At 38.2% G+C, this 27333-nt stretch overlaps 1 protein-coding gene across 18 annotated transcripts in view; it reads right to left on the reverse strand.

Moving 5' to 3' along the window:
• PROM1 (prominin 1) overlaps positions 1 to 27333 on the reverse strand; it is a 72716-nt gene that overhangs the window by 25544 nt on the left and 19839 nt on the right. For 8 of the 18 annotated variants that reach the window (XR_004240082.1, XM_032108687.1, XM_032108695.1 and 5 more), the window contains exons 3-14: positions 22298 to 22356; positions 19381 to 19407; positions 17652 to 17857; positions 11154 to 11274; positions 8379 to 8442; positions 5921 to 6010; positions 5235 to 5258; positions 4374 to 4591; positions 3271 to 3345; positions 1957 to 2020; positions 1371 to 1379; positions 17 to 176 (exon numbers count right to left, since the gene is read on the reverse strand). Coding sequence is in view for 17 of the 18 variants with exons in the window: in XM_032108687.1 (XP_031964578.1) it covers positions 17 to 176; positions 1371 to 1379; positions 1957 to 2020; positions 3271 to 3345; positions 4374 to 4591; positions 5235 to 5258; positions 5921 to 6010; positions 8379 to 8442; positions 11154 to 11274; positions 17652 to 17857; positions 19381 to 19407; positions 22298 to 22356 (1117 nt within the window). In the remaining variant the exon portion in view is untranslated. The remainder of the gene's footprint in view (positions 1 to 16; positions 177 to 1370; positions 1380 to 1956; positions 2021 to 3270; positions 3346 to 4373; positions 4592 to 5234; positions 5259 to 5920; positions 6011 to 8378; positions 8443 to 11153; positions 11275 to 17651; positions 17858 to 19380; positions 19408 to 22297; positions 22357 to 27333) is intronic. The other 10 variants (XM_032108694.1, XM_032108699.1, XM_032108697.1 and 7 more) reach the window with 5 other exon arrangements.

Below are 27333 nucleotides of genomic sequence, written 5' to 3' on the forward strand. Positions count from 1 at the left end.
CATTTCTTGTACATACCTGTAGAAATCGTACTGCTCCATGACTGGAAAATAATCTTGAACATATGCCTCACTCTGTGTAAGATACACCATCAAATCTGCTATAATATTCTGAACAGGGAGCATTTTTGTGAAGGTAGTAATATTTGAACCAATGGATTCCAGCACACTTTTGATATCTAAAAGAACAAACATATTTCACTGTTACAGATCCATAGAGGAAATTTACATTCCATGTATGCATTATAAAATGCTATTAAGCCATTTGCCACATGTAACAAACAAGCCATAAAGACAAATGTAAGAAAGACACAAGCAGGCAACAAAAGCATCAAGCTTTGAAGTAGCACAATGGCATTTCAAAATGCACACTTTGTTTTTAGCATTCAGCTTAACGATGAAAGATGTAGATGTTGAGCCAGAGTTCTTCCTCTTTCCTCTCATTGTAATGAATGTGTCACTTTTTATCTACCCAACTTAAATCTTGCTTTTCATGCAATATTGCAAATGGCAACACTGAACAAGACAATTAGCCACTAAGTTTATAAAGGTGAAGAACAAAATCTATTCAAATTCCATGCCTTGGGAATATAACACTCTGAAAGAAATTGGACTGTCTATATTGAGAATCTATACTAGTTATTTTCAATTCTATTAAAAGAGATTACTTAATGAACTCATTCCAGTTAGTTAGCAACACTCCTGAGGTAACAATCCATTAAGCCATTTTGCCCACAGATTATGACCAATCATGCTACCCTCTACTTACAGTTTAGATAGACACTATTTAGATATACAAAGATACGATTAATTCACTTATTATACATATTGTCAATGTGTAAAATGGAGTTTCTCTATACTCTTCCCTTCTTTTAACTGGAAACATACTTGAAAGAGCAGGATGCGTAACTGCAGGCTGTAATTTTGTCGTAGGCAACACTTCCTTCTTTCTCAAAAAACAACTGGACAAGTTTTTGTCTGTTTTGATGATTACCCCTCAAATCCAACCAGGTAACAAATCACAGTTGTTTTAGAAGTTAAATGCAATTAGTTTAACAGATAAATGCAATTTTTTTCTAGTAAACCTATTTATTTTACTCAGTTTTGTAACTCAAACTCAGTTTTTATATAAGCAATGCCCCAATAATTTACAAAAAGATAAATTAAGATGTTTTGTCTGTGTTTACACATCTCAGATATGGAAAATGAGTAAATCTGCTCTAGATTTCCTAATTCAAAGTGTAATTTCCTAATTCAGTTCTAGAAAACCAGCTCATTACAGGCAACTTCACACAGTACACTATGCTGATATCTATACTGTGCTTTACTGTGCCCAGGAGAGGAAGAAAAAAAAACAAGCCAGAAAAACTTACAAGGAACAGCTGCTTATATAATGCAGAACAGGTCCACAGTGCAAGAACAAAAATTAAAACAGGTTAGTATACATACGCTGTACTACCACACAGGTACAGTCAAAGAGCAAAAAGTGTAAAGCCCGAGTAACAAAACAACTGAGACAGCCATTTAAGTTATCCTTAAGGCATATTTTGACTTCCACTTCACCATCCACTGCATTTTAATACAGCAGCAGGGGGGTTCAGCTTTTCTAACATCACACTCCTAAATATGTCACAAACGCATCAGTCAAGGAAAATTAGTTTTTCAACCAAATAAAGCATCAGTGTAAAGTGAGGATCACAGGATTTCTCATTACTTCAGCAGTAAAAAACCTAACAGATGAAACTCCTCCATAAAATACCATATGGTCTATTTTTAGATTTAATTTAGGGTCCTCACCAAGACACAGCTGCTTTCTACATTTTTGTTTTCCTCTAGCACCAAATTTTAAAAGAAAATTAAGTTCTACATTTCCATTTTTAATGATATTTAGCCAAGGAAATATTACCAATAAAAGAAAATAAAAACATTAAATAAAGTGAAAAGATAGTTTGTCCTCACCCGATAAAATGTTCCTGGTTTGATTCACCACCAAGTCTGGAGTATCATTAAATGCTGCATAACCCTGGGAATAAAAGGTAAAAAAAATATGGCATATTTCTCAGTGACAAATTGTTTGCAGGTTTTTTTTCCCTTTATTCAAGGATCAAAAGTACACACACACTAAAATGTATATGGTAATACTAAGAAAAATATGGTTTTATTACTGCATATTAGAAAAGGTGAAAGTAAAATAGGAACTCTAAGTATATTTCAGATTCAGTTTTGTCTCCAGAATATTCTTTGGAAAAAAAAAAAATCTATATTTAAATACATATGAATGAGTCACAATCATCTCAAATTTTGTTGCCTGCCAGATCTATCTCATCTAAAAGCCAGAACATACATATGAGGATTCACTAAGTGAAAGGAGTTAAAGTGAAAGGAGTTACTCTGTACCAGCCCAACACCTGTTTGCAAGTCTGTGCCTTCCAAACATGAAATGCATATTACAAACAATGAAATCCAACTGCCTCTAAAGATATTTCAATGCCTTCTTCAGTGAGAAGGGGAAAGAAGGGGTCCACACCATGGGGGCCAAGCTCAGTAGCTCATTTGGACAGAAAGGAGAAGCCATTGCAGTGGATGCTTTAAGCCTTACTCCCTGCAAGCCTGATCACTTCAGAAGCAGGAAGGCATCTCAACCCCGACACACAGCCTTTGGTTTCAGAAAGTGCTTTCTATTCCTAGCACATGTTTTCAGATTCCTAGATTTTTCAACTGCTCAAACTAAGCCATTCTTTTTCTAGGTGAAAATCACAGTGTTATTTGGAAAGTCTTGCAAAAATACTAATAGCAATTACACTTGGTCCATTACACCAGATTTAATGTTAAATATGTGCATAAAGAATTTGAAATAAATATTTCAAATAGCTGGAATACAATAAAACTATACAGAAGTATAATTTTATCAATAAAATACAATAATCAATACAATAAAAATACAGGAGATCATGGATTTTTTTATTTCTTTAGCTTGAACCAAAAAGTAGAGAGCATACTACTGGATCCACGTGTCTGCCTTTTCATTTTTTAAGGACTGTTCTTTAAAGCAGACAACTGACAATACATTTTAGATCTGTAGTATCCTGGAGCTACAATGCACTACATTCATACTTTCAAGTGCTAAATCTTGGCCAAACAATGAGAGATATCCACCAAGAAGCAGGCTGAGGTGGCAACAAAAGAATTCTGCCTGAGAAACTAAGGGGAAACAAGTGATACACATAGCCCAGTTTATTAATTAACAGTTTAAAAATCTGTCAAGAAACATACCTTTTGAACTAGACTAGAAAGGTCTATTTTAAGGACATCATTGACCTTTGCAAGCTGTGAGTTCACACCCGGCAACTAGGAAGGAAAAAGCATGCCTAAATCACATCGAAGTAGCAGTTTTGCTAATTCAGTAAATATTTCAAAGTTAGGAGAAAGGGTAAAGAAACTAGAGTGATCTGTAGTAGAATCTTCCTAAAACATTCATGAAACCTTTGCTGTACAAAAGCAAAGCCCAACCCTCAGCGTTTTTGGGAGAGCAGGTTATTTCACTGCGCAGAGCAGCACTTTAACATAGCTGCTTGACACACTGTCTTGGAGTGACTTTGTGATGTATATCCCCTATCGCTGCCCCATGTCCAGAAATTAATTTTGTGCCTTTCTGTGCCTTTAAACCGAGCCTGAGAGCAGGGAGAGACAAAACCGAGGGAACTTTCTAAGCAGTTTGTTTTCATGTTTTCAAGGACACAGAGATAGCGACGGCTCTGTGTTCAGCTGCGGCAGCAGAGCGAGAGTGGGGAAAGTACCCCGTTTGCTTTTCACCAGTTTTTTCAGCTCCTTTTTGTTTCTCTGGAGAGAGACAGAGAGCTGAATTTTTGTTTTCCTGGGAATTTGTTTTTTCCTTTTTTTTTTTTCTCTGCTGGACTGTTTCAACATCAGAATATATTGGGAGGATTTTCCACCAAGGCCTTGGCCCTCGAGGTGGGTCCACCACACCGTCCCAGCTCCAAGGAGGGGGAGAGAGACATCTACGGAAGGACTCTGAAATTTTCCCAGGTTTCTCTCAGCAGAGCGAGAGGTTTTATTATTTAGCATCATTATCGTTTTCCTGTGTGTGGTTGTAACCTGCCTCCTCTCAGAGGATGTATTTCTAAATTTGGCCAAACCGGAACAAATTTAGTCACCCCAAGACACACACATTTTATCCTTTTCTACACAGAAGATGAAAACAGTGACTGGAATTACCCAGAAACACAGAAAAAGGGAAGGTCACTTATCTCAGAAGTGACAGCACACACCAAGCCACTGAGTTGCAGAAATACTAATGGGCTTATTCAAGGCAATCACACTCTAAGAGTCCGAAAAATATTATTAAAAGATCTTACCCCACTAAAATTGGCGTTGATGTTCAGTTGACTTAATGAATTTCTGATGATATTGCAAGTTGAAGCAGCCTGAGCTGCATTGCATGCAGAGTCACTGAGGGTGTTGCTTAGGTGCACTTTAACATCTGTCAAGTTGGCATGAAGTCTCTCTGTTCCCTCCTGCAAAACCTCTACAGAGACACTCACATTTTCCAGAGCTTCCTTCGTTTCTCTGATGGCTGCAAGGATATGAAATTTTTTAAAAAATGCTTTTGTTAGAAAGCAGCCTAGAGATACACATATGAAGAGAAAGGGTATATGCATAAATGATACGATCTTCTTAACAATACTGATTTAAATTACTGCCTCCCTCCCAGAAAAACCCTCTAGCACAGAATATGTACTTTATTACATGTGTTTTATTGCACATAAGAACACATCACTTGTGCTTTCCTACAAAGAATTAATGTGCTCAGGTTGTTACTTTTATTGAGATTTCATCCACTTCCTACTTTTCTACCCTTTCCCCATCTCTCCTTCCTCAGCAGTTTCAGTAAAGAACTTTAACATTTGGTCATTAGAAACTAAAAGCCCATATCCATCAAATTGGATTTTCAGTATTTTGCTTATAATTCAACTCCTAAATCATATAGCTGCAGGATGAAAGGTAAGGAGATCATGTTGCATCAGGCAAGCATTAATGAGCATCTGGCTTTAGATTCTGTCCCAATCACACCAAACAAACAAAAGGAAATGAAAAGTACCCCAAACACTGAACAGGTGTTTAGTAGACGAAGAACCACACAGACACTACTAAAAATACACAAAGTTACTAAAATAAAGTGCACTTCACACCACACAAGGTTTTATCATGGTTTTTACCTTTGATAGCCCTTTCCACTTTGACTTCAAGACAAATAAGAGAAATAAAGCAAAAAAAAGGAGAACGATGACAAGTGAATGAGAAGGAATTCATGGGTGAAAAAAAAAACCAAAACCAAAGTGACTCAAGTTCATGGGTGTGTTCCCTTTGCTCTGTAAGCTGTACCTGATTCCTGAAAAAAGAAGCCTTAAATGGAAAAATAGTAAAGGAATATTTTCTTCAAAGGGAGAGAGAACTAAGAATGAGTAATGCCAAACTCAAAGATACAATGAAGAAATGCTGGTTAGCAGCCTCGTAATAATCTTGGCAGTGTACAGAAGAAAATCCCTGACCTGTCGAACACTAATCTGTAAATAGTTATGGCTACAGTAATTATGTAGCTCTGAAAGGACAGTTTTCCTAGCATCCCTTATTATTCAACAGAAAGGGACAGCAACCTGGAGCAGGAAATTCAAATTTCATCTCTTTTCAATGACTGCCAAAACTAAGTATCAACAATAGCATGTAAATTTTGATTTAGTTTTTAAAGGTATTTATGAATCTTAAGATGTCTGAAATCCTCAGTTTCAAAGAAACATCAAGGCATGTAGAAAAATGGTAAGTTGACTCATGCATAAAGCTATTCCATGCTGTGCCTGTTTTACCATGGCAACAGAACGTTATACAACAACATGTACACCTTTACCTCCTGCCATTGTCAGAGCTGCATCGAGTGCAGGACGTACTTCTTTTCCCAGCTGTTCTTGAACTCTGGTTCCAAGCACAGGTCCAACATCTGTAGTATGGAGAGATAAAAAAACCCCCACATTATACATGGTTCAATTTAAACTGTCTCAAACTACATGCTGTCAGACTCTTACTTAACAAATACATATACTGTATACATACATATATGTATGTTTATACATACAATTTCATATATATATACACATATGAAGAAATATACATATATAAATATACATATATTATTGAAATTTTTCTAAGGCCTGACAGTCAGAACTTAAAGTGACAGAAGGTAATGCAGGGATGCAGTTCTGCTTTAGCTAGCTATAGGCCTATAAATGAAAGTAGTAAATCAAAATATGGTGGAAAATATTCAGCAACACTTGACCACGCAGGTAAAGACACACAAGAGTTTCAACAAACTCCACAATATATATTTCACTACATTTACTACTTTTTTGGGAATAGGATTTTTCCACAATTTATCTTAAAGAGGTCCAGCATCTGGACAGGAATTTTGTGCCATACTCTTTCACTATACACTGTGTTTTCATAGCGCAAGAGAAACTAAAGAATGGGTTCTTTTCCCTTCTCCTGTTCCTTGTGTATCCAGCAACATCAAGGTCACCCACAAGCCAGACCTGCCAGTTAGCTCTGCTGAAATCCCTTAAGCATGTTAAGCCCACATCCCCAGCCCCTGCACCCTCATGCAGTACATCCAGCACAGATACTCACAGACACAGCTACCCCTGCCTCCAAACCCTCCAGTCTCACTGCCCACAAACAGAAATAAACCTTAGTTCAGCAAAGCAACAGAGAAACACTGAGCAGATTTGGCTGAAACATTTTTATGTGACGCATCCTTTAGGTGATGACCGGGTCCTCTCCATTTTCAGATCACAGTAAACTGATTTTTCAGTTGTTTTCCTTTTGATGAGATGGGAATATTGCATGGTACAAAAGCATCCCTTACTGTCAGCACTATCATGTCTGGCTTGGGATGAGAATTTTTACCAAGCAGAAAACACTTTTCAGCATTTCCTTAGGGTGGGCAAACTGAACTCATCTACAGTTCTCTAGAGGTTTCTGCTACTGTTGATTCCCTTAGAAAAAAAATCCTTAGAAAATCCCTTAGAAAAAGCACCCCAGGTGTCACACACTTAATCCTGGTATTTCAAGAAAATAAAAGCTATCTTTATTTGTTGATTACTCTCATAACAGATCCCCCTAGGTTCTGTTAACTAACATCATAAATTGGCCTTGAGAACATATAAACATTTAATTTGAAATTTCCATTTGGAGTGGCTAAGAAGGTTCAAGCTAATACTTGAAATGCAAATATCAATTTTTTATTATTATTGTCATTGTTATCACAGACTTAAAGATTACATCTATTTTTTTAGACCAGAGTGTTCCTCCTGAGAACTAAGTAGAAAGACTACTTAACTACTGCTACTACTACTTTCACAAGCATATTCAGTGTGCAATAAAGCCTCACACAGATAAGACACATTAACCTTTGGGTATGCCAAGTTGGCTGCATTGAAAACTACCTTTAAAATACATTTTAAACCTACACAGAAGCAGAGATTCTGGGCATAGAATTCAATTTATTGTAAGTGGCACAATGCCACAGTTGCACAGTTTGAGCCCAGAAACAATCCCTCATTTCATCAATGCAAACCTGTATGCATTTATTACCAACTGCTAACAATGCACCTTGAATCATAATGTGTACTGACTATGGCCAGCCCATTCTATTGGGAATTTTGGAAAGTGAATCTTAGATTTAAAAAAAAAGAAATGCGTTTTCTGGTTGTTTTTGTTTACTGAGAGCTTTAAAAGTGATGCCTCATACTGTAACTGTGCTGAAGGGGAAAGTGCAGCAGTTCTACTACAAGTTTTATCTCCTGCTCTTCAGCTGCTCATTCTGAAATGGCAAATACATTAAGCAGCTTTAGAAAGAAGATAAGCTTATACCTCAACTCCTAGCTAAACAGAGGACAAAGGTAGAACAAGAAAAATACACAGAGATCTCTCTCACTGGAACTATCACAACTGCTAGTAGCTCTGTTCCTTGATATTTGGCTCCAATTTAAAAACTGAGGAAAAATATTTCAACCAATGCTTTAAGTATTAGTGACTACTGACCAATTAAAAGGAAAATAAAATATTAGCCTGGATTATTGCATAATAATTCAATAAAATACATTTATTTTGGGAAATACTACACATTATACCATCTCTGAGACACTGTATGTGAAAAGGATTTTAGTCTCACTTATCACTGAGAATAGCACTTCCATTTGAAAACCGTATTCTCATAAATAAAGTTTTGCTTTGCACTATGAGCTAATTACATCATGTTACTGAAGCTTTTAAATACACATTGCTAACCCCCTTTAAATAAAAGTACTTACTATTTAGGTCAGAGAGTGCTTTATCCTTAGTAGTGTTGTACTGGCTCACCAAGTAGTCAATTTGCTGAGAAGAAGATGATTAAAAAAAACTATTAAAAGAATTGAAAAAAGAAGTAATGCTTTTCAATGTGTCAAATTGTCACTTTGAAACAATCAAAATATTTGTGCAACCTCTCCAAACACTGGCCTTCTGTTTTCAACTAAGTATTTTATTTGCTTAGTAGAACTGCACATTAAAAAAAATGTCTAAATGGGACATCTACTTAATTGGAATATCTCTGTGGCAAATGATTCAGCTCAAAAATATTAAGTAGCAGGAACTGCGGCCTTATGAATGCTTCAAGTCAGTCAGGCCAAGAAGGTTTTCCACGTCTTCAACTCTGTTACTTGATTTTCTCGTGGCATTAGTTCCTCCTTCATGGAAAGACACGGCATTGATGTGGTGGCAATTTTGAAACAATTCACCAACCAGACTGATTTGTATTTGGGCAGCCTCTCTGAGCTTCTCTTGTGGAAAGGAGTCAGCTGCTCTGTCTTAATACAAATGGTTTTCCTTACTCCCAAGTGGATTTGGCCTTGAGCTCTACCGAGACACCATAACAATATAAACCAGCAACTCAGTTACCACCAAATCCTGGGTTTGGAGAAAAGGCTAATAAAAAACAATCCCAAGTGGAAATCTATACTAATTTTGAAAAGACATTAAATAACCTTATTGATTTCTGCTTGGTTAAAATAATGCACTATGAATTTTACCCCAGCTGAGTTAAAGTGATGTAAAGGTTAACATGCTTGGACATATGGATTTCCAATTTTAAGCATGATTCAAATGTGTACCAAAGTGTAGCTGGCTTGCAGTCTCAAACTTTCTGTGAAATAAAGAAAAGAAGGCAAAAAATCCACCCTCAAAACAACCTATTGATCATACCCCAGTGAATCTAATTAAATTACAAAGTATGAAGTGGACCCCTTTTTTTAAAACAGGAGAAAAAAAAGTGAGTTTCTTTCTAAGAAGGCTGTAGGTATATTTTTGCTTATTTATTTTTTTGGTCTACCTAGGTTAACCAAAGGACTAAAATTTTGCAGGGCTACAGGTTTAGCATTGTCTCCAACAATGTCACAGACAAAAGGCGATTCTGTATAACTAATAGTGTTATAGCTCAATACTCAGGGTCTCTAAATCTCCTGTAACATGAACTCTTAACACAGGACTTCTTTTTCAAATCCTCTTACATGCTGTACACACCTCATACCAAGGAGTCAAGGACATCAGTTTGAATTTCAGAGCTTTATAGCCTATTAGTTGGATACTAGAACTTTCTTCAAAAAATTGAAATTCTTCTCCTTTCAAGAAATTCTTACAAATGTGTGTGTATATATGATACTCATGCACCTTGTCTGGCAAAATGACTCAGGAGATACAGCTGATGACTGCATCAGCACCATGTCTAAAAAAGAAAAGGTACTAATTCCACGCTGAAACTAAAAAACTACTTAGTGAGACTTTGACTAACCTCTGGCAAAAGTACTCAAGTCCTGACACTTTTAAATTTAGTCATTCAGTGGTTTTATTAACATTTGAGCTATTGTCCGCTTTTTTCTCTATTAAGGTGGTTACTTCTACATAACAGATTTTCTCTTCTGATGTTCCTGATTGTCAGCACCCAGCACACTGTCAAGGGGACTCTGGTGTTCTCTGATGTGACTGAATTGACCCCAGCATCAGCTCCAGACTGACCAAAAGCCCTGCTTCAAGAGGGATTATTGGCATGACCTCCACCTCTTGCCATACACCTCCATCACCCATCTGGCACAACACCACGCGCAAACAAGTTTGGGGAACAACTCCAGATAGGAAAACATTTTATGGTATCCCCCAGATGTTTCCTGTTCTCACACAGCCCTGGTTAGCAGAAAAGCAGCCAGAGTTACTGTGACTGAGATGCTACCACACTTGTGGATTCCACATAACTGCATGAATTCCATCTATTGTTAATTTATCAGTCATGTGAAACTAAAACAGATTAATAAAATTAAATTCAAATAATTAAAACTAATGAAATTCAAGGTAATAGAACTGTCAGAACTTTTTGTCCCCCTACAAATTCACTAAGAATTGAAATTGCACATTGTCTACAAATCTTCCTAACTAGCATTTCTTTTTTTTTTTTTTTTTCTCCCAAACACAAAACAAGATATGCAGAGGACTGTTTATGGGACTCTTAAGGAAAATTTGAAAGAAAAGAATTTTTCCTGTTCAGTACAGTGTGACTCAGGTTTACAAAAAACAGTCAAAAATATTCCTGGCAAATAAGTTATTGTGGCTCTGTCCCAGAGCACACAGAAGTATGCCCAAAATAAAAGGAAACAGGAAAGAGCAACAAGGAATCCAAGTTTTCATGTAATTCATTTTTTTTTATGTTCCCCTTTCAAAACCTTATTTTTCCAAATTATTTATCTTCTGCTTGTGATCTACACTAGTTCAGCAGGAGGAAAAGGGCCTACAAGCATCACAGCAGCACAGTACCAAATTACAGCTCTGAAGTTGTTCAAGGAATGCTGATCCATCAGGGTAACTCCCAAGCACTTACTGCTGTGTGAAAACATCTTACCTTGCACCATTTATTTTACTTAGTGAGACCGACACACAAAGAATAAACAAAATGCTCTAGGTGTGATTTATATTAAACAGAAAGAAAGAATAATTTTCTGCAATATTTCTTATTTACACGTCTTCCCTCCCACCCTCATTCCCCATAAAGAAAAATTCTTTACCGCTGGAGTGTCGTTAAGGAAAATTTTCAGATCTTTAAAATTACTGTTAACCAGTTTCTTTGCTCCTCGGACTTGGTTAGTTAAATGCTGGTTGGCAGCATATGCACAAAGCACTCCAACACTACAAAAAACATACATAACAGATATTTGTTAATGTAAGTGCACATTCTAACATAAAACAGAATCAAAAAATTATAGCCAGAAAAACTTCAACATTATCAGAAGAAAGAAAGGTCTCCAGAAATTTACACATTCTCTTTTTCTTAGTACAGGCTCTCACATACACCATGAGGCAGACTAAGCCAGAAGGGCCAATATTGTACTACTAATTCAAAAAAAACAAAGGAAAAGTGATGTTTACCCAAAGTCTTCTGAAGTTATTAATGTACAGCTACGAATCCATTTGCATGGGTACTGTCAGAAAATGTGTATAGCCTAGGTAAATTGTATGAGACTTAGAAACATTAGGCTCTTTTACAAGTATCATTAACCTTGACAAATGCTTCTAAGTTAACTGTGAAAAGCAGTATTTTTCATTTGATAACTTCAGCAAGATTTATTCATAATTGCACAATTTATTTACGTAACTTCATGGATCTTTCAAAAGCACACAAGTAGTCCCTATTAATGCTAAAGTAATAAGCATTTCCTGCTACTGAAACAAAAGTGAGCTAGACTTCCTGTCAGCACTAATGATGATTATTTTGTATTTGATCACCCCTTACCATAAAGTTCTCATTATGGCACGACAGATCTGCACAAACAGTAAGTAAAAAGACAATTAAAGGTCCCATAAGAGACTTCAAAGCTCTCTTATCATACATGAACCTTACCTTTTTGTTTAGATTTGGTGTAAAACAGACTTAAAGAGAAGGATGAATTTTGTTCTTAAACATCTCACATTCACAACAGCTAACCTTGCAGACAAGTACCAGAAAAGACAAGAGTAACCACCAGAGTGGTAATAGCCTGAAAATCAGGCTGACTACAAACCCATCTGATGGGCTAAGCCCTAACCCTGAGATTTAACCAGTAGAAATCTGAGATCCAGTCACCACAGGCAGGATTTATCCCTCAAGGGCGGACACTGCCTTGAGGCCGCAGTCAGGTGCTTTACAGGCAATTTCTGGTTGGCACATTTGTTCAGTCTCTTACTTTGTATTGCAATTCACCAGCTCAATACTAGAGAGGCAGTACCCTGAAAGGCCATTATGGACATCCAAACACAGGAGAAGGGAATCACTAACACAAATGGTACCGTACTCCTGCCTGACTATCAGATTTCCTAAGTTGGGGTGTCAAGAAGACTTAGATACTAGTATTTTTAAATAAGACTTAAGGAAAACCTAAACCAGGCTGTCTATGGGGAAAAAGATACATGATAAGTATAACTCTTGCTCCAAAGAATATTCATTCAAAGGAAGCCATAATACAGCCACATAAATGAAATGATGGAGAGCCAACCTAAAATAACATTACTTGTGTATCCTGGCAAGACAGAAGCAAACACCCTGATTTATGATGCTCCTCTCAAAACTAAACCTTCATCTTTATTTTGCTTTTCCTACTTTAGCTTTTCCAAACAATGTAAAGGCTTGCTCTCCTGGTAAAACTGGTCTCAAGTACAAGAATTTGTTGCTCTAAAAAATAGTCTCTGAAGGAAAAGCCTAATTTTAAAGCAGGTTACAGGGAGAGATGGCAAGACTACATGCTACAGGTCGGGTCTATTAGGATTCCTTTACTAACATTTTTCTCAATATACAAAAATATGCATGACAGGATGACAGAGTTTGACATAAAGAGGTTGCTTCTCTACCCAAAATTTCACAGCTATATCTTCAAAACTGACTACTAATTAACCTCCCTTGAAGTCACTATGGAACAAAGGGACACACAGATATATCCTCCTACTTAACCTACAGCAAATGGCATAGTTTTATTTCTACTATGACCAACACTCAAGCAGCCCCTATTATCAGCTACCTCCCGAGGAACGAGAACTGAGAATGCCTAAATACCAAGGAACTGAGTAACCTTCAGTTCAAACCATTCTACAATTCTATGACAAGCATAGCAAGTAGTTTAATTTTGGACATAGGCAATATATTATTTCTTTTCACTCTACTGTGATGGCAATTACTACCAAAACTCTTCTAGCTTTTCTTTGTTAATTAGAAGACAAACTATCTCAAGCTATCAGGAAAAGCAAACATTTGTACATTGCTGAGGCTCAGAGCTAATAACCACATCCTCCTTCTTTAGACAGAGAGTGTTTTTATGTCCTTTCAATGTTATGCTCAGAGATCAGAAAGGTCAACTGGAAGCTAACAAAACAGTACTTTGTAAGAGCTCAGCACAACCATCTTTCTCTTCAGCATCCTAAATGGAAGGAGTGGGAGGAAACAAGATAGTGGAGATACTTCAAGCAGCCAAGGTACTCAGAACAATTGTGACTATACTCAGGATGTAACTAAACAAATATACAACATGAGAGGAAAAACCTATTTATTATGTAACTGAGCCTTGAGCCAAAATTCAATAAGCTGCTATGAGGAGAAAGTCATACAGCAGAATAAGAAGGACATGCCTTTTCTTTAACAGGTTAAGCAAATTGTTAAAACAATTCTTCAGGAGTCCAATATTCCACACTCAAGATTCCTGTCAGGTTTCACAGATGGATATAAATGTTACTAAACCAGTTGTGGGGGGAACCCAAGCTTTTCCTTTAGCTGAGCTCGCAAAAAATTTCAAGTCACAGAATAGAAACCCTGAGCTGATTCGCATATTAAAAGAATACCCCCTTCCTCGCTACCAGATAATGAATTTAAGAAGATAATGGGATAGAGATTTCTGTTTCAACTTTTCCACCAATTCTTTCAGATAATGTTGATTTCCAGGTTCTGAACAACATGTATTACCAATCCTACAAAGCCAAGAGGACAAATGTGAAGCCTGATGGCACTTGCCAAGATGCCAAACACCATTCTGTTCCTCCAGAGTTGGCTTTCCCTAACATCCATCACCTCAAGAAAGAGGTTATAACACAAGCTCTCTTGGAGGCACAGAAAACTGACTATGTGTTCCTCTATTCAATAGCCAGGACATTTTCTATTACCAGAAAATTTGGTATTGCAATATATGCTTTCTTAAAAATCAAACGTTCCTCCCTTGCCTTTATAATGTACAGAACCAATGAAATTACATTTCTTTCCCAGAGAAAACATGTTTGCCTAAGCTTGCAGATGACTAGCAAGTAAGATGTCATAGCAAGCCTCTGTCCCTAAACTTTCAGTTAACATTTGAAGAAAAGCATATAATTGTTTCCATGATAAGTCTGGAATATCAAATCTGCTTAGCTATGTATTTGATAGGCTATTTCTACATCCCCTGCTATTTAGCAATAGAACCTTACTTTGTAAGAAAACGTTTATATATAAAAGCTGTGAACTACCAAAGCCACTGCATTTTTGACTCAATCTATAAAGAAGTATTTCAAACAGAAAATGACACCCTAAAGGCCTATTAAGATAAACAACTGCATATGTAATCACAGGTTTTCTGACTTCTTTCTTATACCCCTCCGTGAGGAAAGCATACTTCTCACCTTAAGCCCCACCTGCAGAAAGCAGATCTGGATGAGGTTTTTTTTTAATTGAAAGCAAAAACCCCAAACTTACATTTCCTTTACACATCACTCCAGTAAGCTGAGTCTAAAACCTCATTCTAATTACCAGAGCACTACATCAGTGGTAAAGTGAGAAGAAATGTTCATCATAATGAAAATCTACTAGCTGAAATATTCCAAAATCTACATTAACAGCATATATATGTCAGTGTGAACCTGCATCCTGACACACAAGAAAAACCATCCCCATGTTACTAGAGTTTTCTAGAGCTGTTGCCTAGATACACAGTCTATTGCAAGCTCTACAATCAGTGTCTTTCCCCTACTAATACTCTCCACTGTGCATTTAACCTGTCTTTCCCAGCCAAGGAAAGACAGTTTGGAACCATTTCTCTGTATCAAGGACTGAAAAAAAAAATTAGAAAAATAAAGAAAAAGGAAAAAAAAAAGGCTCAATGAGATAATCCCAGAATGTCTGGCACTGCAATAGAGAGAGAAAAGATGGAGAACATACACTTAGATGGTAATCCTAAAGAAGTCCATCCCCTTAGAAATCCTTACCAGTCCCTCCAGCAGCTGTCTACATGTACATTCCACAGGAGTGCCTGTAAAGCAAAGCTCTGCTGGCAGAGGCGTGGGTTCACAGTACTCTGAGGGATGCCAGCCTTGCTAAATGCATCTTCTGAAGCAGCACAGCTCTGGGTGAAGGAGTCTGTGACATTCCAGTCACTTGGCAGGGGTTTGGAAGACCTACTCCCAAAGGTGGCCTCCTGTGCTGCATGAACTTGAATTATACCCAAACAATGACAGGACCCGCCTTAGTAATTTCATTGCACATCTCAGTGTAACCCTGCATTGGTGGACATCATTCAAGTTTTCGTTCTTTTGGCTCTGTCTGCAAGTAGCCATAAATATTTTACTCGCACAGGACTAAACTCTTTTGGCTATTGTCACAGCTTATGTATTCAGCTCTGGCACAGTCCTTGAGAAGTGTGATTTTGGGAAGAACTGCAGGTAAACCTTCCACCTAAGCTGAAACTGCATAGGAACTTTGGGGGAAAGCAGGTAAATCCACAAGGAGGCTTTTTGAGTACAGTACAAGACATGTAGAAACAGTTTTAAGCAAACCTCAGGCTTCCTCCAGTATTTTTTGTGGGGAAATAGCTGCCAGTAAGACTGTCCTTTTGTGTTACAGCACAGCAGTGAGCAACCTGACATGGGCTTAAATAGATCCAGGCATGGCATCTTCTCCTCCCTTGTGAAAGAAGATCCAGGAAGGGCAGGAAAATCTCCCTTTGTGCAGTGGCATACTGGAGATTTGAGCCCTCAGTCAGTCTGGGATCAATAATTTTAGCCCTGTAAAGTTCTATCTTGCCACGCACATCGTTCACAGCATTAGAGACTTAACCAGGAAGTCGTATGACATCATCTCCACTCAACCTGCAGACTGATCTCAGGCCAACCTCTGCCTTAGGGTAAGCATCTGATACTCTTCATGTCTCACAGAAAAGAAAAAAAAAAAAAGCAAAAAGAAATTAAAGAGGCAATTTCCTTTGTTCTGGAAAGCATATCACTAGGGATCACTGATCTGCTAATCATGACCTGGGAAGAAGCATTTGCCTGTGCTGGGTATTCTTAATCCTACAAGGATAGCTGGCAGCAAATGCACAAGTTAAAGAGACCAACAAGGGGGACAATCTCTTAATTTCTCTACTAACAGGCAACATTCCTCAGCCATTATAGCCAGAAAGCAGCATCCTGCAACGTGGTGGAGAAACAGCTGGCAGGCTCTGTGACCTACCTCCAGTTTCAACATGCTGAGAGGTAATTTACTAACTTACTGTCTTGAAGGTACCCTTGAACTATGAAGATTTGTCCTGTCATCATGGCAGGGATGCACCTATAACCATACACCATTCAGTTTTCAGGTCTTCAAATTCCTGAGAGCCATGTTTGTTAGTGATGTCTGGGAGAAAAGAGCATATTCCCATATCTGATACCAGCCTGACCTCTATTTGAGCATAAGCAAGGTCACTGTTTGTCATGACACACAGTAATAGAAAAAAAAAAATTTAGATTACAGTGAAATGACGCAATACGTCCTATCTGACTGAACAGTCACTGTATAGATCAAAAGACTTGTTTCTTCTTTTAATATCATCACAAAATAGGGATAGTTGGCAGGTGAAAGCAAGAAGCAGCTAAAGGAAAACAGAAAGCCTGAAAGCAAACAACATATTTTGAAAGCAGGAAAAAGTCTTGACTGTAGTTCCTCATCACCCATTACACACCCAGCACAGGAATATGCTCTTAACACCAACAGCGCAAAAATGTCTGCAAACTCCAGGATTTACAAGGAGTGCATGCATGGTTTAAGCAACTCAGTACCCAGAAGAAAACCCATTGTTTTGAACTAGTAATATTATCTGGAGTACTGCAAATACTGAAGGAAGTCACTTACTTGCTTTTCTTACCACTACAACACTACCAAGAACAAAGCAGTGTGTGGTATCTGAGGTTCTCTATGGGATGGGAACTGAACATAGGACACAGTCTCTCGTGTTCACAACTCTAATGTAACATTCTGCAACTGCTGTTTTGAGACTGGCAAAAATGTCAATTGCCAAATACAAACATAAGTTTTTTGTTTGTTTCACACCTACATTCTGCCTAAGTATGTATGTAATGACCTGTGGATAGCAACAGTAGCAGCATTTTTATAATACAGTTACATTTTCTTTAATAAGCAATAATATTACTTAGTCTAAGAAAATAATTTCTGCACCTGTAGGCTAATACAATATTATTTGTCATATGACACTGCAAAATAAGTGCTATACCAAGGTTTATATCATTCTCTTTATCACACTTGCCTTATTATTAAAGAAGCAACAAAAAGAAATGTTGCAAAACAGCTCCTCTGACAGTCAGCATTTTTCTTCTGTCTTTGATGCATTTCCCCACCACAGTTGTCACAGCAACGACACATACAGAAGCAAAGTCCCACAAGAGGCAGTAACAAAATAAATAGCAATCCCAAGGCTGCGGAGACTATAAAACCGATTTCATAGTAGATGGCCTGTAATTCAGACAAAAATAGTGGTAATAGCAGGTATCACACAGTAACTGCAATCAATATAGAGCAAATAATTAAAAATCAAACTACAGACTAAACCATCTACTAAGTTACTGAGGTTAAGGACTTGGTATATTTTGTCAATAATTGACAACTTTTCTAACAAAATGATACATAACATTGTAGATACTGATAGCTAATAATTATTTGGCTAGAGTATTAGCTAGGCAAACTACAAGAGTGAGTGCTAAGAGAGCAGTAGGCTCACAAGAAGTAAATGTGAATCAATGCAATGGAGACAGGTTAAAAATGAACACATCTGAACTCTCAGACCACAAATTTACTGTTTCTCACATCTGTTTCCAAAAAGGCTCCACAAATGTCAGCAAGGCTAACTAGAGCAACACCTCATCGGGGGAAAAGGACGCTTAGCTTTTTCTCCTTTTTATTCAGTTAAGAGTAGAAAAATTCATATGAACCCCAAAGGGAAGTATTTCTCTGGATGATCGATTACAATGGCAGAGGTTTCTCCAAACTCCTGAATTTAAAACTGCTTAGGGACTGGAAAACATGAAGAAGCAGACAGATTTTAAGACCTCTCAGGTAAAGACATTTATTCTGCTGCCAAACAGCAAAGCAGCAGCAACTAAAAGGATACCTTCAAAAGCTGGCAGGAGTGAAAGGGAAGGATGCAATGCAATACCCTGACTTGTTTTCACACTGCAAGAGCCCCAGGACCAAGAAGCTGGGCCAGGCAGCCCTGGCACAGCCCTACATGAGGCTCCCAGAGGACAAGGTGTGAGTTGGCCACGCTGTTTCCCTCTGCTGAAAACAAAGCCCAGCTGAAACCGGACCAGGGAGGTGTCTGCACACAGAGATAGCACAGTGTGGGCACGTCCCAGGGGTCTTTCTTCCCTGAAAAATCTCTCTTCTCTTTTCCTTTCCCAATCTTAGGAGAACTAATTCTCACACTAGTACTTTGAGTCTTCTTCTGTTTTACAGATCCACCAGCACAAGGGCAGCTTGGCACCAAAAGGATGAAATTGAGGCTGTGTAACTGTCCTGCAAAGTAAGTTACAATTTCTCACAAGGTATCCAATCATGCTCTAGTTCCAGCTTTGCTGATGCCCTTCTTCACAAGCCCTAATTACCAACTGAGCCAAATACAGCAACTATCACCATTAGTAGAGCTGCAAATTTCTGCCCTAATTACCAATTCTAGGATGAAAACTATTCTTTTAATTATTATTTTTAACTGCTGGTTAAAACCTGTGCTTCCTTCTGAAGAATATGAACTACATGCTTGAAAGAAGAATTTGGCTGGATTTTGCGGAAGAGTTACTGGGGTTTTTTCTAGCTAGCTGAACACTTCAAAAATTATATGACAGCATACATTATTTTAAGATAGGTTAGATGGAAAAACAGTATTTAAAGTAACATTAAAAATGGTTATGGATGTTTTAACAGAAGCAGTGCAGACATGGTTAGTTTCTTTTCAAAGCTGTACATCTACCATAAGACGTTACCTGAAGAGTCAGGACAACATTTTCTGGCTGCGGAAGTCAAAACAAATGGAGAATGTGTATAATACACAGGCAGCATGCACAAAAAACAAATCCCATGAATAATGAATAATTAACCATGACTAGACCATAACAATTAACAACACAGAAACAATAACAAACAAGCCACGAAAGTAAAATAATGCACAGAAGCACCATTAAATAATTATGGAAAAATATTTACAATAAAACACATAGCAGCTATTTTCTGGTATCCTTGGTGAGTGAAAGGAATCCAGGATTTGTCCAACAAATCCTTCCATCTTAAAACAATGACAGACCAGTTACCTCCACACTGAGCATCTATTTCATATAATTCCCAGTATACCTCACAGAAGGCCAGAGATTGCATTACTTTGTGGTTTGGTGATTTCTTCATGAATTCCCCCTGTCATAACTGATGTGATATTCTTGACTAACTTTTTCTTCTCAGTGCTTATTTTATTTTAGTAGGTCCAGTAGCACTTTTGGGATCTTAACACATTACACAAAATATTCACCCTCAATGTTTAATTAACCACGTAGAGGTTCCATTTAAATTATTCAAAAGAAAAAAAGAAAAGGCATTCAAGAAAGACGGAATAAATCTATTTAACAGTTCTTACCTATCTTCTTATCTGTAAAACCAGAAAAACACTGAAAACTAAATATTCAATGACAGAATTCCAGAAGAACTCAATTTCCCCTTTGTTTCCACAGTAGAAAATTAATTTCTTGTGTTTTCCCCTTCATGTCTGCATGCCAAGTTCACAGCTGATAGTGCTTTCCCCTTTCTCCTAACTGGAAGAGAAGCAGATGAGCTAAAGCTGGCAAGACCCCTCAGCCCAAAGTCTGATGTGTGAGAATCAGAAATTTTCAAGTTTTATCGATTTTTTTAATCAGCATCACACACATCCTTTTGAAACCTCTACTGTACAATATTACTTAAAATGTTCAAAATCATATTTTCTTCTGTATTAATGGAAAGATAATGCTTCCCCTCCCTTAAGAATCTGGTACCAAATATGATTTTGAATCATGATGTTTCAAGCACGCAGCCACCCAGCAGAAGCAAAGCAATGGCAGCAGCAGCGAGCTGGCTCCCCTGAGCAGGCACGGCTCAGCTGCTGGACTGTTCTGGCACACTGCTGCCCCTGGCAGGGCACAGGGAGATGTTCATGGTTAGAGTCCAACTGGGAACACTAGGACACACAGCACAGAAGTGGGAAGGGCCTCCTGGGTCACTAACACATTCTACAAATAGGTTTAAAAAGTGATACAGAGGAATGACAGTAGAAATTTAACAGGATAAATAGGAGTAGCAGATTTCCTGCTCCTGCTACTGAAGGGCCGTTCTCAGTGCTTGGTGTGAGCAAGTCTTCTTTGCACATGTCCATTTCCAGCCCCCTTGCTTCTGTGCCAGAACTATCTTTTGCCCAAGAAGCAGAACCTTCTTCCTGGCGCTTCCTCTCCGTATATATTTTAAAAGACTAATCACACCCCTTATCAACTCTTTTCCCAAGCTAAACAAACTCTTCCATTTTCCTCTGAAGACCCGCAGGTTTCCCAGATCACCCTAATGGACACTTCCTGAACTCATCCTAGTCTGAATTCATTCTCCCTGAATTTGAGTGATCAAAACCACAGGCAAACATTTCTAACTACTTATCCACACCCTTTAGCGGTATTCACACTTCCCTATCTCCATTGGAAATTCTTCCAGGGGCACATCTATAGTCATGCTGGCTGTTTCACAGTTGACTCTGGCTGATGTTTCTGTCTTCTGAAGTACCCTCTACTTGTCCTGATATATTTTCATTTTCCAAATTTGTTTCAGAGTTTTGTACCGTATTCAGGTCAGAATTTGGACTGATACTGGCCTGTATCTGTCCTGCTTCTTAAGAACTCCTAATATTTTAACTGCTACCCTATAATCACATCCCCTACACAGGACTAGTCTCAGATTTCTCATGACTCATGTACTAGTTACTAAATACTCTGCTTGTGGTCAGGGATACCCCCTAGAGTCTAACACTTTTGTTCTGAGACTCTCCCATCCAAGCCCTATCTTACATTCTTCCCTGGGTATGCAGGAACAATCTGTGATGCACCACTCTCTAGAGCCCCATCAAGCAGGTGGGATCAGCAAGAGTCACTTGATGCAGCATAACAACACACACATAACCCCTCCATCAGGATGTCATGCAGAACTTATCAAGCTACTGGAGAAACAGGCTTGTTACTGGGAAGACATGGAAGCACCAGTAAGGCTATTCTGATTGACAGCAGTAGCTCAGTGTCTGTGTGCAAGTACCACACTCATCCTCCTGACAGGTACACCATACTGCAGGGACCAAAAGCAAGTCGCTCATTTGAAGCAACTTGTCCATTGCCTGGGCACAGTTAAATTCCTACTGCAGAAACTCAGCTCCTGATTTGAAAGTGGAACACTGTGCTCCAGAACAGCCCAAAACTCAGATGCACATTCCATTCCATCTACTTACTAATATATAAATAGCATATTTATAATATAAATTCACCTTTTTGAGAACAATAGCTGAAGCTTACATGAGAGCTAAGCAGTAATAGTTCTCCGTAAGTTTTTAAAATAAAAGCAGTATTTTTCAATACAAAGTGTCTTCAATCTTTGTGCAACAATCACATTACAGCTGGAATTTTTAAGTCATCCTTAACTATGAATAGTTTCTTAACAGTGGTTTGTGGAATTTTCTTTGTAATTGGTCCCACATTTTTCATGAAAATGTCATACTTGTTATTCAAAAATTTCCTGTTTGTATCCTGTTCATACAGTTTTAAAATACTAATTCCTGGTTTAGAAAAAAACACGAATTTCAAAGTCATAGTTTTCATTATTTTATGCAGATACACATAGACAATTTACCTTTTGATAATCGCCCTGTGAATTTCCAAACTGCTGCTGTGCTAGTTTTCTGATGAGATCTGAAAATAAGCAAGAATATTCCACAGTTTTAAACAACATAATTTACAAAAGGGGGAGGAAAGAGAACAGTATGAATTCTACCATTAGGTAGACAAGATGAAATTAAGAACAGAAATCAACAGCATAGGCAAGTATGTAAGTGTCCCCATAAATCTGTCTACTAACAACATCTCTCCTCAACTGCGTTTTATGAGTTCACAAGAATATAGCCAGGTTGTCTATCAATTAATCAGTTGCCACTGAAATACAGTGAAGGTTTTGCTGAGGTCATCCTCTGCACCATAAAATCATTATTAAAAGTTCATCACAAATGTATCAATTACTTGGACAATGTTTTGGCTATCAGCTTTGCTTCCCATTTATGCCAAGTACATAAGCGCATAAATATATAGACATAAACAGAGCATCAGATACATAATGCACAAAACAAGCATGCCAATGATGACTTCTTGATTGAAGGGTACAAAGAAGACATTATCTTGCCAACATTATCCCAATCTTTTTTCCCCTTTCTATTTTTATATTTTCTTTTTTGATCTCTGGATCAACAGTGAGTACGTAACACCACCAAAACAAATCAGAAAGCCTAACATGTTACTATTTACTGTGCATCGATCCAACACTCATACTAACTTACTCACAATATAAAAAAAAATACAGCAATCTCTAAAAAAAGAGTAGGAATTTAACACAACTAGTGCCACCTTCAGTAAACCCTGGCAGCTGCAACAAATGGATCCCCTTCTTGGGACATCACCAGCCTACCATAACTAAGGCTTTGGCAACCCTATGGGAACTAAGCCGGCAACTGTGGCTCCTGGTCACTGCTGTGACACCCTGCACCTGAAGGAGCGAGGCACCACCAGCTCTGCAGACCCTCTGCCTCAGAGAAGCACCAGTGGCCCAGGGCATGCTCCATGCTAGGCTGTGTAAAAGCAACAGCGTTTGGACATTTGGGAGAAATAACTGACTGAGCTTCTGGTCTCCTCTGATGAAGAGAAAGCACATTAGGAAGGAGCACTCTACACCTCAAAGAGCTCAAGGAGGAACTCTACCCCCCACACTCCCACAGAGCTGAAGTTCATCCTACTATTGCCTTGTTTTTAGTCTCCCATGTGCAAATGAACGAAGTTGATAAAAACCTCCAGTAAGCTATCCAACCTGGGGATCCATAAAGGACCTGAAGGTGTGAAAACTGACTGCTCTCCTCCCAAAAATTTAAGGCCTCTCAGAATTTATCGTAGCACTTGTGAAGTATATTCAAGGAGCTCACAGGGGCTGTGATCTCACTCCTCTCTCACCCCACACATGGCTCAGGAAAACAAATTCCTAAGCAAGCAGTGCCCGTTAGTTCTCCCTCCTCAACATCCCACAGTGGGAACATGGACTTGACTGATTGAAGAGATCCTGAGGAGCTCCTCACAGAAAACTGTATCCATGGAAAGAAAACACACAACAGCAAAGCACCAACTGCTGCTTTAAGGCAGGTAGTCCCTGCAAGGGAGCTGCAGCTAGCAAGACTGCCAATTAAAAAGTAAAAATCTGTTAATGCATCACTGAAGTGCCAAGCCACAAATCATTCCTTGGTTGGGGAGTACATTCCAAAACACTCACAGAGTGCTGGTAGTAAGTAAGCAAGGACTCTATGCTGAGGTAACCTCAATTTGGAAAGACCATATATAAAGTACAAGATAAGGCTGAATCCCACAATAAGAGAAATAAAACCAAAACATATGCAGAATAAGCACCTGGGAAGCTCAAAAGAGCTATGATCCCTGCAATTCCTTTCACGCTCTGCATCTTGGGAGTCATGAGACTGCTGAAAGAAAGGGCACACACCACTGTATGAGCAACACACAACTGATCCACTGCTGCAACTCTAAAACATCTCGCACGCTGGCACCAGCCAAGTCCTCCCTGCATTGAGACCATCCCAGGCAGCATCTGTGTTTCTCCGGAAGTTTCAGCAACAAGGAGATACAAAGCCAGGTGAGGCAAAACTGCACAAACCCCAGCAGTGTAATTCACACTGGTTGTTGGACAATTTTTTCTTCTTCAGCAGAGGTGACATTTTTTTCTTCCTGTTGACATCTATACTACATAAGTAAATTTAAGAAATATGGCTGCATGAAATAATAAATGCAGTAATTTTTTTTTTACAGCTAGATGGCTTTCAGCATATAGGAAAAGAGAGAAAACAACTCTCTTGTTTACATATTGATTCAGCTATTTAGCATTGTGTAGCAGCCACTGATGAGAAACTTTGACCAGCTTCAATCAGAATGTGATATGATGGAATAATAAAGAAAAGCTTTTGTGATCCTCAGTGCATGAAGCAGCACAGACTGTGTGCAGGTGATCAGATGCAGGAGCCAACTGCCCAGGATGCTGTGGCATCACTCTCCTTGATGCTGCTCTGAAGGGAACCAGAAGAGCCCCGAACAACCCCCTCTCATTTCTAGGCTGCTCCTAACTTCGAGGTTCATTTTGCTTTGGAAAACAGTTGGACTTGATGATGTCTGAAGGTCCCCTCCAATGTGAATTATTCTAAAGTTATCCGACAATCATAATGACTTTCTGTTGTAAATTATTTAGTGCAGTAGTGAAAACACTGCCAGGAAGCATTTAAGAAAGCAAGACTTTATTATTGACAAAAATGTCCTTTGATACATTTCCTACTGTTGGGAATTGGTACAAGAAAAATCTTAAAAGCATTAGCTTTTCCTGTTAAATAAAAATTGAATGCTTTTACCCATTCTCCTAGTTGAGCATCTCGTCCCATAATAAGTTAAACATTAAAAAAAAAATTCGCTAACATGTTACATTAAGTTTTACATACGTGTATAAACACACACACACAAATATTTATGGCCCTCTGTAGGCATAAATTATGCATATAAAAGTAACTACTCAAGAGAAACAGAATGGTTGAGATCAGAAGGTTCCCCTTGAGATCATCCAGTCCAACCTTCCAGCTCAGGCCAGTGACCGACCCCCCACAGGCTACCCAGGGCCACAGCCAGTCAGATTCTGAGTATCTCCAAGTAGAAGAGACAATACTAAAACAATCAAACCAAAACAACCCAAAACTTGCTCTGATTGCTTGTGATAGGCTTAAATTGCTCAGTGTTGCTGATTCACAGTTTTATTTATACTGTTTCCATATTTTATAGTCTGTGAGTAAAAAAAATATTACAGAAGTCAATCTAAATATACTATGACAAACTTATGCAGAAAATAGCACTTCATAACTTTTTTTGAAATTTAGACTTTAAAGGTGGTTTATCACAAGGTAAAACACCTTTAGGTTTAACAATAAACAAGAAAGCCTGAAAATAGGTACAAAAGGTTCCCACATGGACTGATTAAATTTAATAGTAAGAACAATACAGGTTTCATGCACAACACAATGGCTGCTACACAGTCCATTTTTTCCCTTAATTTTCCAGAATGTGAGACTGCCCTGCTGAATAAAGATTCACTAAAATTACTTTGCAATGATTTTTCAGAAGTAACATGATGCTTCAGGGTGTTTTTCTAACCAAGCAGCACACAGTGATTGACCAGTCTTTACCACAAATTTATTATTTCAATAGCTTTCAATACCAACATGATTAGATGTATCCCCAGTTTATTAATTTCAAATGAAATGTGGAAGCTGTATATATTCCCATTTAAAAAAAACAAATTTAGTTAGAACTGAAGTGAGAGTGCCTGCAGTTACTCACATATCTGTAGGTAAAAACAGGCCTTGGTGAAAAACCTGCCTACTCATTGCAGGAGGGTTGGACTAGACGATCTTTGAAGGTCACTTCCAACCCAAACCGTTGCGATTCTACAGGTTTTACTGCACGTTGATGGCAATCACAGTTACTACTGCAGAGCTTAAGGGTTAAATGGGGGAACATCCTGTGCCTGGTGCTGTGTAAACAGGAGCTACATGTGGCAACACTGCTCACTGTAGCACAATGAAAAGACAGCTCAGCTCACATTTTATTCCGCCTGGGATTCTGGTCTGCTTCTATGAAGCATCTTTCCTCCCTAGCTAGAACATCTCATCTCTAGCATTCAAATAAGCTTTTATTTACAATTGAATTCAGGTAACACCACACAACCCTCTCTTTCATTATTGGCAAAGTACCATCTTGAGGCTGATTTCTGTCTCAAATATAAAGGTGTTAGGAAGGTGTCATAAAAAGTGGTGTCCTTTATTTTCAAATTAACTGGATTACTTCTGAAATCTTGGCTTGACCAGTACACGTTGTTTCACAGGACCAGTAATCCTCGGCTTTAGCACAGAACACATTTCATCATTGGGGTTAAAGAGATTTACCTTGTGAGGCTCATTCACACGGCTAATCACACCACTGCTTTGCTGACTCCTTCCTGCTCTCATCACACATGCGAAGTGCCATCTGCCCTAGTAAATCTAACTAGCCAGATGAACTGTTAATTTACCAATGCAATTTGTGAAGAAATATTAAGTACCTCTGAGGATCTCCAGTTAAGAAAACATAATCACTAACTCCTGAATTGCAAGAGTACTGTGTATATACACTCAATATCTCATTACTCTGGCAAGAAAATGAGGTTATCACTAAGTGTGCTTCTTAGAATTGGTCTACAGAAAGGGGTAGCAAAAATAATAGAGATTTTAAAATAAGCTGTCTGTCTATTAAGTACCAACATAAATTAATTACAAATTCTTCTGCCAAGGAAGCTTTTCAAATCTAGCCGACAGGAAAATAGTTGGAGTAAAACCTTTGGGAATGCTATGCTTCCACTTCACTCAAAAAATTCTATTGAGCCAGTTCAGCTGTAGTGCATCTCCAGCATTAATCAAATTATGCCAGAAATTAATGTCTTTTTATGCATAATATAATGTATTAGGCTTCTATTCTGAAAGGTCTTCAAACAAGTCAATAAGAACCATGACTGAAGCACTCATACTGCACTAAAAGGAGATTTTTTCTGAA

Source organism: Corvus moneduloides, chromosome 5, assembly GCF_009650955.1.
Source record: "Corvus moneduloides isolate bCorMon1 chromosome 5, bCorMon1.pri, whole genome shotgun sequence".
In the NCBI taxonomy this organism is placed as follows: domain Eukaryota; kingdom Metazoa; phylum Chordata; class Aves; order Passeriformes; family Corvidae; genus Corvus; species Corvus moneduloides.